Below are 12,256 nucleotides of genomic sequence, written 5' to 3'. Positions count from 1 at the left end.
TGCCAACTTGAAGAAGCCACCGTTGAAGAAGAAACTCTACTCAGTTTGAGAAGGAAAACGGTGAAGCTCTTGATGAAGTTACTACCACTGATGTGACTGTTACCGATGATAGGACATTTACTGATGAAGCAGATGAACCCCACGTGAAGCAGAAGCCAACAAGACGGAGACCAGTACGGAAGAAGATGTGTCCCGTAAAATTAAGAGACTTTGTTGAATTGTAATTTTATGATTTTAATTCTGTACATTTAATTAAGTTATTGTTAATTGTTATTGGTTTATTGTAAGTGGCAATTGTTCAGGACGAACAATACTAAGGAGGGGGCAGTGTTGCGTCATCGAGGTCACGTGACTGGTGTGGCGCCACTTATTTTCTAGAACTATCCTGTACCTTGGCGAATGCTCTAGTATTTACTAGATATAGGGTAGTCTGGTATATAAAAGAGGGTGACAACGTGACTGAATAATAATAAGGTGTGTGTAGATAGTGAGTAATTGAACTGCAGTCCCAAGGTATTGTTGAAGTTAACATTCGTTCGTTATAGTGTTTGTTTTAGCGCGAATATTGAAATTAAGTGTATCGTAAAGTTATATTCGGAAAGAATAAACCAGTTTTATTAAGTAAAGACTTGTGTCTTTAAAGTTTCGTCGGAACGAAGTTACGGAAAAATCAATTAACAAACGGAGACGTAACAGTATTGTTGGTATTATAGAATTGTTTTGGTATGACAAAAGACTTAGATTCATTTCTGGTATACGTGAGATTTAGAATAGTTTCTGGATCAAAAATGATTCTGAACTGATGTTCGTGTTACAAAAATATTAAAGTTGTTTCTGGACAATTAGCACTGCAGAGGAATTAGACTTGCTGTCTGTACAAAAGAAGTTTCAGTATAATTACTGGTAGTTTAATAACTATCCGTGCAGATATTTTAAAGTTGTTAATGCTAAAACAGTGTTTTAGGGTTGCTCTTTTGTAATATAATTTTTAGAGTAGAGTAGTTATATGTACAACAGGTGCTTTAAGTCTGTTGTTCTTGTAACAGGAGCTTTAAAGTTCTTACTATTATTACAACAGGTGAAGATTATCTAATTTCAAACAGGAGACTCAAGTTTTTCCATAGTACAGCAGGGGTTTTAATATAGTCGAAGCGTTCGAATTGTTCTTCACCCCAAAGTTTATGATTATCATTTGTGCACAAAAAAGTATTATTGTTTTTACTGGTAGAACAGGAATTTTAAAAGAGGTTTTTAATACTGAGACAATATAAATTTTAAGACTGTTACTGATGCAGTGAAACTTTAGAATGGTTATTCCAATAACAGAAGTTTCAGAGCTGTCAATGGCACAACGGATGTTTTAGGAGTGTTACTGTCAGAAAGTAGATGCTTTTCCAGTGCCATGCTATGTTTTACAAAATCTAATGAACATTTACCACTGACAATGTTAATCCGACATGATTAAAATCAAAACGTAAAATCTCCAAAAGTATGGATTAATAAGTTACAATAATAATAATAAACAACAAAAATTATTCTCAAAGTTAAATAGTTTTTTTCTTCAGTTCTTTACCAACTTTTAAGGCTGTTGTTCATGTAACAGGAGTGCATATACATTATATAATAATGATTGTTTCACGTTAAACTTCTGTTTTGTCTTAAAATATTTGAATTGAATGACCAGTCAACTATCCTTATACAATAAGAACTTGTCAATGTTAATAAGTGTTCGAATTTTTGTTAAGTTAATCGTCTACGCTCCAACAGTTTGTCAGACATGATGGTAGCTACAGAAGAAAACGTATCAAACGTAATTTAATTTCCCGATAGACCGATGAAAACTAAACAAATGTATCTTAACTACTGACACAACATGAAGTAAAGAGGTTAACAGCCTACGTATGTGTACATGTAATTAACCCACGTCAAAGTTATTGCATACAAAGGTTTCATATGTCAAGTTTCAACTTCATTGAAGATTTTACACTGGAAAAATGACAGATGAAAACAGTATACACCACGAAGCTCATTGTGCATCTGGTGTTTAACCAGTAAAAAAAAAAAAAAAGGTAATTGTAACATTTCAAAGTTTAGATTATAGTGTTACAATTTATAATGATAAATTGAATTGAATATCACTTTGTGTAACATAGTGTACATTACGACTGTGAACATTCCATTAAACACGTAACTTGTACATATTATACGATATGACTTGTCGGAGTTGGCAAGAACTACAATGTGTTACAAGAAGAGATAAATGAAGGAATGTAACTCATTTAAGATGAAGACCTGAGCCTCGAACCATTGTCTCCAGCAGATGGATTAAATATATTAGAACATCTCGGTTGTTTTGTTTGTTTGTTGTTAAGCACAGTGGGTTATCTGTGCTATGCCAATCGCAGAGAGAGGACCAAAATGTTGTCGTTGTAAAACTTCATAATTACCTATGAGCCACAGAGAAAACCTCTCAGATGGATAACATATGATGGTTCATTCATTTTTTTTCTCACTCTCTATGTTCAGTTTTTCATTTTATCCTGATTTACTATAGTATTACATGCACCTAGAATGGAGTGCATATGCATTATATAAATAATGATTGTTTCACTTCTGTTTTGTCTTAAAATATTTGAATTGAATGACCAGTCAACTATCCTTATACAATAACAACTTGTTTAACTTGTTTTATAACACTTTTAAAAAACTACTAGTGTTTACAAGATATAACAATATGTTAGTATTGCAAATATGTGAAACATCAACTGTCGTCAACAGAATCATCTCTTTTCACTTTAAAACTTGCAATACTTTAAACACATCTGTGGTATCACATATCGTAACAGTAGAATGATGAATGCAACAATACAATACCATGCTATTACACAACATTAATATTTCTTAGCTACATATAAAAGTATCCAACATTATATAAACAATGATGATTTCTAAAGTTAGGGCATGCTACATACACAATTCAGCGAAATACTTCTAAAAATCACTAAACTAATTATTTATATGTAGAAACGTGCATTTTCGCTTTCAAAATGTGTCTCTGATTGAGACGGCACGAAATCTAATTTCACTTCATAAACAGGATATTTTATGAATATAGGGAGAGACTCTTTAAAATTATTCTGTCATAGAACATCTCAAGAAATAGATATTTTTTTCAAAAATGATCAAGTTCAGTAACGCATTCCATTATAAAGACACGCTTTTCATGGTCTTAGTAGATTTTAGGAAGCATTAAAAATCCGTTAACGAAATACTTATCATTGGTAGAACCGTGGCAATTGTAAACCACCAGTATTTTACCTGTCTGTAAATAAAATATCGTACTTCATGTTTATTCAGTCTTTAGTTGTCTGTAAATAGAATATTGTACTTATGTTTATTCAGCCTTTACCTGTCTGTAAACAGAATATTGTATTGATGTTTATTCAGCCTTTACCTGTCTGTAAATAGAATATTGTACTTATGTTTATTCAGCCTTTACCTGTCTGTAAATAGAATATCGTACTTCATGTTTATTCAGTCTTTACCTGTCTGTAAATAGAATATCGTACTTCATGTTTATTCAGACTTTACCTGCCTGTAAATAGAATATCGTACTTCATGTTTATTCAGCCTTTACCTGTCTGTAAATAGAATATAGTACTTCATGTTTATTCAGACTTTACCTGTCTGTAAATAGAATATCGTACTTCATGTTTATTCAGCCTTTACCTGTCTGTAAATAGAATATCGTACTTCATGTTTATTAGCCTTTACCTGTCTGTAAATAGAATATCGTACTTCATGGTTATTCAGCCTTTACCTGTCTGTAAATAGAATATAGTACTTCATGTTTATTCAGCCTTTACCTCTCTGTAAATAGAATATTGTACTTCATGGTTATTCAGCCTTTACCTGTCTGTAAATAGAATATCGTACTTCATGTTTATTCAGCCTTTACCTGTCTGTAAATAGAATATCGTACTTTATTCATCCAGAGTTTTATGAAATTTTCATGCAGACCTACTAGCATTAAAATTTATTTATAGTTGTTCTTAACAGGATGTATTCAGCTTTACCTTTCCCTTATCTACGACTTGGGCAAGTTACACACCACAGGAATCATTCTACAAACTTGTACTAATTCACTTAGCATGCGAGTTATGCCCGAAACTAGTCAGTATAAGCAGGAAAATTATACCTTCTTAAATGTAGAACGAGTATGAGTGCTAATGTGAGTAACACACATTGTGTGATGCCGCACTGAGAGAGGTTTCACTTGATTAAAGGTGTGACATGAGACAATCCTGTTACTTTTTTGTCTGGTGAAGATGTCATCCTAATCTGCTTCAGCAATTAGCGTTCAATATCATTGTGAAGCTGACTAGTTCTGATACTGGAGTACTGCCTTCATATGTGTTTGAGAGTCAACAAAGAATACATTTTTGTTTTGTTTACACCACTGTTTCCAGTCCCTCTTATTCCACAGATCTGAGTTCGATTTATTCTCCGAAAGCGTGCCCTTCCGTTCCTCTCGTAATTCAGAATTACAGCTAATTTGTTAGGCATCAGCTTACCCGAATGTAAAAGAACTAAAAAAACACTATTGAAAAGGACCTTATTTTCAACAAGCTCAAATATCATGCATTATTTCATTAAAAGGTATTGAAATAACTAAGGTTATTTTTAAACTTACAGAAAGATATTGACCCTTCTAAAGACGAAAACGTCAGAACTTATGATTTATATTTATTTTGTAATAAGAACTATAACGTTAACTCAAGTTATTATCTACATACATCTTATTTACATATTCCAAAGCTTTTAAACATTAGCAAGATAAATACATATTCAAGTTATCTGAATAGTGTACACTATGAAGAAGATTTTTTAGCAAATTTAACCCTTTCATTTTTTAGGAATTGAGATACACTTCAAATTTAAATTGTTAACTCACTCTTTGGTACTTTTAAAAAACATTAGAGAGACAAAGATACATCCAAGCTATCTGAAGTAATTAGAGATTTAATACTATTCATAGCAAGTTAAATGTTTTTGTTTGTTTTTTCAAACTAAAGTAACGTTTTAAACGTTCTGTATTGATTCGTCAACAAGCATCAAAAAACTGTATACTATTTTAAGAAACCTTAGAAACGACGATACCTTCTAAATGTCTCAGTAAAATTTACTTAATCTTTACAACGGACATAGACCTTCGAGGAAAGTTTAATGTGCGTTATGGTTATCTTAGACACGCTCGTCAACAAATACAGAATCATCTTTGCTATTTTGAGCAACATTGGACACCAGAGTACATGGGTTAATAGATGGATCGTTAGTGTTGGAAGCATTTGTACTAACACTGAGACTGCGCGGTCGACGACACATCAGAACTGTCTTATAAGCCTGTCGATACTGTTTGTTGGTAACACCGTAGATAATGGGGTTGATGGAGGCGCTGATATAGATGAGAATGTAGCCAACAATATGTAAAGCCGGGTACTTGGCCTGCTTGTCCGCTACCTACAAATGATAGACACAATATTTTCCTTCATCATATTTTGAAATACACATACTAACTAATTGCCTGTTTTGAACATTTTGTTGAATACTATTTAACTAACAAAATAAGACGGTCGCGTGTTTGAATACCTTATTTTATTTTTAATTCGTACATAAATATTTACACAGTCAAGAAAGAAGCATTGTAAGTTAATAAAATACACATTTAAAATAGTCTTAGTTTATTCCTGCATTATAATTTGGTCATATACACTTGTGCATTATACAGTTTAAGTGTTCTTTTGTTATTAGCTGCAGAACGCAACAGGAACCCAACTCTCAGCTCAACACAGTTCGCAACGCTAATTGCAAAAGATGCCAGTCTCCGTGGCGCCAACTCAACGAAGCTTCGCTCGCTCAACAATTGCAAACAATAAGGAAACCCCAATTTAGCTTTAAACAACCCATTAAGTCTAATAGAATTGAAAGACTAAATCCAGTTGATACTTTAAGCAATCGATGGGGAATGTAACTATATTACATTAAACATAAGCCGATGAATTTAAAATAAATCGCTTTGATGAATATTTTGAGGAAGACACACTTGTTTCTTGTAGCTGTTATACTATACTATACTAATCTTTATTAAAATCTTCCGTTTCTTTGCCAATGAAAAGTAACGAAAATTATTTTATTGTAATGACTAATATCTAATGATTCTTGCTTCTTCTATAAGAATGTCGAAAAAATAACCATAAATCGACTGCATAAAATTGTGTTACTTATGACAGTCCTGACCATGTCAAATTAGGCATTTTAACATGCCGTGCGTGCGTTATAAAAGTAACAGTCAATTCCATTTTCGGTTAAGAGTGTGGTATGTAAGAACACCACATGTTTTCTACTTCCTTCTATTAGCATACGAAATTTCAAATGTTTTTACTTACCTAAGTGTGTGTGTGTGCAGTTTTTACATAATACACTGGCCAGGAGGTAGTTAAACTACTATTACACTAGATACCTATTGTTCTATGTCATTCACCTAGAATAAAAAAGATAGCTGGAAGGTCATCTATAGTGTGTGTAGTTGGACAGTTATCCCTTCTGCTGGCTGTCCGGTGATCTCTTTAGGTAATGAACTCTTAGGTTTCTTGGAAATAGCTAGTCACGTGGAAAACGATAGTTGTTCTGTGTAAGTCTTACGTTAATGAGATAAGTAAGTAATGTGAGATTTATTCAGTCTGACACAGGATTTGAACAGTTAGTCTTGTGTACAACCTCATGTGATTAAGTTAGAACAACTTAAAACCTCACTCTCACTTTGACAAGTGCATTTTTCACTGCATTTTTGTGAATAAAGATTGTTTACTGTGTATTTACATTTGTGTTCAATCTGTTTATTTCTTCGAATTCAGTTAGTCAGAGAATACTGAATTATTTCGCAGTAAATATTCTGATGAATCTCCCATTACTCAGCCTATCCAGTCACTTTTGACAGATATTAGTGCTATTTGAAAATACTACTTGCCCTCCCTTATTGGTCAACAGTTTACAAAAATAGGCTATGCTCGAATCTTAAAATTTTGGAATCTCTGACTTGGTCATCCGATACATAGATACTGTTCAGATTGAAAATACCGGATAACCTAACTGTTTCTCTGTTATTAGCGTTATTGGTAAATGTAACTGGGAATATCTATCAGTCTAATTTAAAAAAAAACATATAATGATTTAAAATTTTTCTCAAGGGGTCAAAGTGGAAGAGCTTTTCTTTAACCTGACCTTTATCTCCTACTTCATTAATAATACATTTTGATATAAACTTACCATCTTTTAACATTAAATTTCGTCAATACTAAACAACAAAAAGAAATATATATATATGTAGACATCATTATTTACATTTATCATAATAATGTCCCCTGGTGGCTCAGCGGTAAGCTGAAGGATTTATAATGATAATATTCAGGGTTCTATATTCGTTATTGGCACAGTACAGACAGTTATGTAGTTTTGTGTTTAAAAGGATTTGGTATATATATTATAAAATTCATCACAATAATATAAATACCAAATTTTTTAAGGAATTGAATGCGGACTTACATCTAAAACTTCTAATTACTGGAACAGAAACAGAATACAAACGAAAGCCTGCAGAACTATAAGGCTATGAATTTTCAATAAAATATCTACATTGCTGAAACATGACCTTTGCATGGTCTCGACCTTTCAGTAGGAGAAATATACTGCATAACTAAGACGACCTTCGATCTTCATTAAAATACATAGACAACAGAATTATGAACCCTCAAGACTTTAACCTTTGAAAAATAAACTGCAGAGGCCCTGTAAATCTTAAACATTTAAACAAGGAAAATAGATCACCTGTGTTTCGACTCTCCAGCAAAGTAAATTAAGTGTCACCACCATCATCACTCTTATACGACCTTAATCTTTATAACATCCCTAACATTAAGATATAGTTTCGTTTTATGTACATTGTGCTACTTTATGTAAACTACTGTGTTACTCGGCTGGAGTATTAATAATAGAATAGTTATTTTTTATTGAGCAAAAAATCGTCGTTTATTCTACTTCTTTACATATTAATATATCTTCCATCAATGGATATTGTCTATTTTTGCTGTAACTTTGATTACTGAATAACCTTCAGCTATTTCAACAAACTAATTCACTTTAACTATATCTTACTGCCATCCCTGATGAGGCTATAGGGTAATTGTAGACATACCTAGATAACTGACTCTCATTAGTTAGAATGATATTAGAATGTACTTGGTTGGCTTATTATATAATTGATATTATTATTACAGTAAAGAAACCATGTCTTTACTACACAAACATAGTATAACAACTGGGTTCTTGCTCAGTACGAAAGAAAGAAAAAGCTAGTGAAATTGAGGGGAGTATTCACGGCATGCAAGGGGATTAAAGCTAAGTCACGTGCTCATAATATTAACGCGTCAGTAAATAGAGTTGGATGCTGGATGTAGACAAAGAAGTCTACCACAGTCGGGTAATTTGTGCTGCGTTCAGTTGTTCAGCAAGACTGTGGAGAACAAACCCTTATTATATAATTATTAGGCTGGAGACAGCGACATTTTATTTTATGTCACGTGCTGAGAATTTATAAATTATTAAAGAGTTAAGTATCACTGAAATTTTGATAGCGCTAACTGCTGTTGCTAGAAGGGATTTTATCACGCTAAGGTACATTATACGTATGGTGTTTTTTAATCACATCACAATCAACCTATATTTATACACGATTTGAAGAATGTGTAGCAGTGTTGAATCAAATGGCTGACTTGGCTTCATATAGTAAATATATACATCAATGTCAATGGCAAAATGAGCTCGGTACACTCTAACATTTATACTTTATTCGCAGTAATACGTCAACTTTCAACCAAAATATGTGTACAGTACTTATCAAATTTAGTGGGGTCAAAATAGGGATTTGTAACTTGAGAAAATAATGTAGACACTATTTCCAGTCTAGTTTGTTTACTTTTTCTTAGAGTCCCTAGTTGTAGGTTTGAAAATATAATATTTGCATTTGGATTCAATTAGTTTCTGTATTTTTTGACGATCTATATTCCCCTTTTTAAGTTAACAATTTTTAATTATCTTGTTACTGAAGTTTTTAATGGAGAATAAATTTTAAGCTACATACGTGCATATATATTCAGTTGAATGTTACAAGTTTTTCAACAGTTTACTGCTGCATTGGCTTTTTTTTTACACCCAGGTGGTTTTGTGCCTGAGGTTTCGTGCAAACATGCGTTTAACAAACGTGGAGTACAAAGGAAGCCACTCACGACAACATCGCATGTATTATGTATTTATAGCCACATAAATCTACTTTCAGTGAAAAGTAATAAACTTTTTATATATTTTACGGACATTCATAACGTTTAATATAGTATATCTGTCTATGTTTTGGTGCAAAATACCGAGCCGATTTTTCGGTAGACTTGTGAAACAAAAATATGAATAATAAAAATAAAATAAAACTAAAATACGCATCCACAATTTCAGAGAAGTACGAAAATCAGTAGAATAAATCTCCACTTACAAGAGTAGAGAAATCTACTATGGTAATTGTCTACTGTTAGAAAACTCACTGAAATAGTCGCAGAAAACCACGTAGAGACAAACAGCGAATTCGAAAAAATGATGAATCTTCAACGTGGCAGTTTCCAATTAATGCGCTATAAATTACACAAATTATTTTCATATTAATGCGCATTAGTAAAACACAGGATTTTTTCCAGTGGTGGAAAGTAAAGGACCTACACATTCTTCAGGGAGAAAAAACGAAGGTGCTTGAATTAATTTTAAAACTGTTCTATGACATACTAAATACTGCATTCATTACTATTGTCCAGTTTTCAGTAATATATTCGTAGCCTTTTTTTTGTAGTGACTTATAAAACTATAATCAATAATAATAAGGCTGCTATAAATATATACATTGTTTATTCTAATAAAACGAAGCGTTTCCGACTTGTATAAAATGGAACATTTCCAACTAGTATAACTGTGCTTAAATGGCTTATACATTTCTGTGATGCTTGAAGAGTTTATGTTGGTTGCGACGAAGAACTTAAAAACTTTAGAGGGTAGAAATCTCGACTTTCAAGAAACAACTTATAAAAAGCCCTACAACCTTCACAAGAGTTTCTTTAATAGCTGTGCATAGATTTTGGTGCAGTATGCTGTAGGCTTCGTTGCTTGAATGGCTTACAACAAAAACTTGGCCATTAGGATGAAAAAGTGATAAAATATATTTTCTTTCAAGAATCTACATAAAAATAGTCTTATGACATGTGCAGGTGTTTTTTAGTAAGTTTGCCTAGGTTTGATAAAATATTCCTAGCCGATTTTTCTGTAGGCTTGCGAAACAAGGATAATATGAATAATAATAATTATATGAAAACAAATGTATGAATTTTGTCTAACAATCAGAAAACATTTTTTCTATTATCAATATTTTAGCAGCTTTAGCCATTGAAATAAAAGGTCTTGAGTGTTGTTACAAGAACAAGTCTGCCGATATGTTCTTTTAGACTTTTTGTGAAATACCTGGGCGAACCCTATTATGAACCACTGTCGTGGTTCATTATTACATTACCACCTCTATTCCTGTATATAAGTGTTTACTTTGTTTCAACTTTAGAAAAAGGATTGTCTAAACTCGCCTACTTCGCTAGCATCTATATATATATCTACGTCAATTCATAATAATTAAAATGCTCGCTTATGAGAAGTCTTGTAAACAAGTCACAAAAATACAAAAAAAAAAAGATTCTTGAACTCAGCATCTGTAGGTTCGCTGGTAATGTTTTCATTTATAAATAAATTATGGATTTGGTTTTAATTTCGCGCTAAGCTACACAAGGGCTATCTGCGTTAACTGTCCCTAATTTAGTAGTGAAATACTAGAGGGGCGTCAGCTAGTCATCACCACCCACCGCCAACTCTTGGGCTACTCTTTTTACCAACGAATAGTGGGTTTGATCATCACGTTATAACGCACCCACGGCTAAAATAGAGCATGTTGGGTGGAACGGGCATTCGAACCCGCGATCCTCAGACTGCGAGTCGAGCGCTCTAACCACCTGGCCATGTCATTGTTTGCTATTCAGTAAAAATATTTTAAAATTTAAATATTTAAAGACTAAATACTAATCTGAGTTACAAGTCAGTCCTTTACTTTCTTAGTGATACCAGGTTTACAAATAAATGTATCAAAGTTCGTGTCTGCCGCTTTACGCTAAAATATTTTGACCCTTGCAAATGGGTTTTTGAATGAAATGGGGCGATTTTTTTAGAACTATACACATTTTCGCTTTAAAGGCAACACATATTGTTTGATGTTGTGTTATCTAGTAAAAGTCAGATACAGTAGTGTTCAAAAATGACAAAAACAAAATGTCATCGAAAATAATTCGATATTCTATACTTAAATGAAATATTGAAAGCTTATTTCAAATAATTTTGCTATCATACTTATGTGTTTTAACTATTTGTTTTCGTTTTTCCAATCTGCATGTGATTTTTAAGATAAATGTCAAAAAACCTCAAGAAAAAACAAAAACTATTTAAGCGCCACCAGATGTGGTTTTCTTGCTTTTTAAGCACAAAGCTACACAAAGACTACCTACCGCAGGTATATCGACCTTAGATTTTTAGTGTTATATGCCCTCAGACTTGCCGCTGGGCCACCAGAGGACATTGGGTGCAGAGACTTATTTTTAGTGTTATGAGTCCTCAGACTTGCCGCTGAGCCACCGGAGAACACTGGATGCAGAGACTTATTTTTAGTGTTATGAGCCCTCAGACTTACCACTGAGCCATCGGAGAACACTGGGTGCAGAGACTTATTTTTAGTGTTATGAGCCTTCAGACTTGCCGCTGAGCTACCGGAGAACAAAGGGTGCAGAGACTTAGTTTTTAGTGTTATGAGCGCTCAGACTTGCCGCTGAGACACCAGAGGACATTGGGTGCAGAGACTTATTTTTAGTGTTATGAGTCCTCAGACTTGGCGCTGAGCCACCGGAGAACACTGGGTGCAGAGACTTATTTTTAGTGTTATGAGCCCTCAGACTTACCGCTGAGCCACCAGAGAACACTGGGTGCAGAGACTTATTTTTTAGTGTTATGAGCCTTCAGACTTGCCGCTGAGCCACCGGAGAACAAAGGGTGCAGAGACTTATTTTTAGTGTTATGA

General features: G+C 33.3%; 1 protein-coding gene across 2 annotated transcripts in view; it reads right to left on the bottom strand.

Annotated features, from left to right (window-relative positions):
* Positions 1 to 2,667: 2,667 nt before the first annotated feature.
* Positions 2,668 to 12,256, bottom strand: part of LOC106465225 (G-protein coupled receptor moody-like) — a 21,194-nt gene continuing 11,605 nt past the window's right edge. Inside the window, exon 3 of one of the 2 annotated variants that reach the window (XM_013925427.2) lies at positions 2,668 to 5,520. In XM_013925427.2, the coding sequence (XP_013780881.1) occupies positions 5,245 to 5,520 (276 nt within the window). In that variant the 3' untranslated portion in view covers positions 2,668 to 5,244. The remainder of the gene's footprint in view (positions 5,521 to 12,256) is intronic. The other variant, XM_013925428.2, reaches the window with a different exon arrangement.

Source organism: Limulus polyphemus, unplaced genomic scaffold, assembly GCF_000517525.1.
Source record: "Limulus polyphemus unplaced genomic scaffold, Limulus_polyphemus-2.1.2 Scaffold1876, whole genome shotgun sequence".
Taxonomy (NCBI): domain Eukaryota; kingdom Metazoa; phylum Arthropoda; class Merostomata; order Xiphosura; family Limulidae; genus Limulus; species Limulus polyphemus.
The sequence above is the reverse complement of the archived record's forward strand: the minus strand, read 5'-3'. Positions and strand labels throughout refer to the sequence as shown.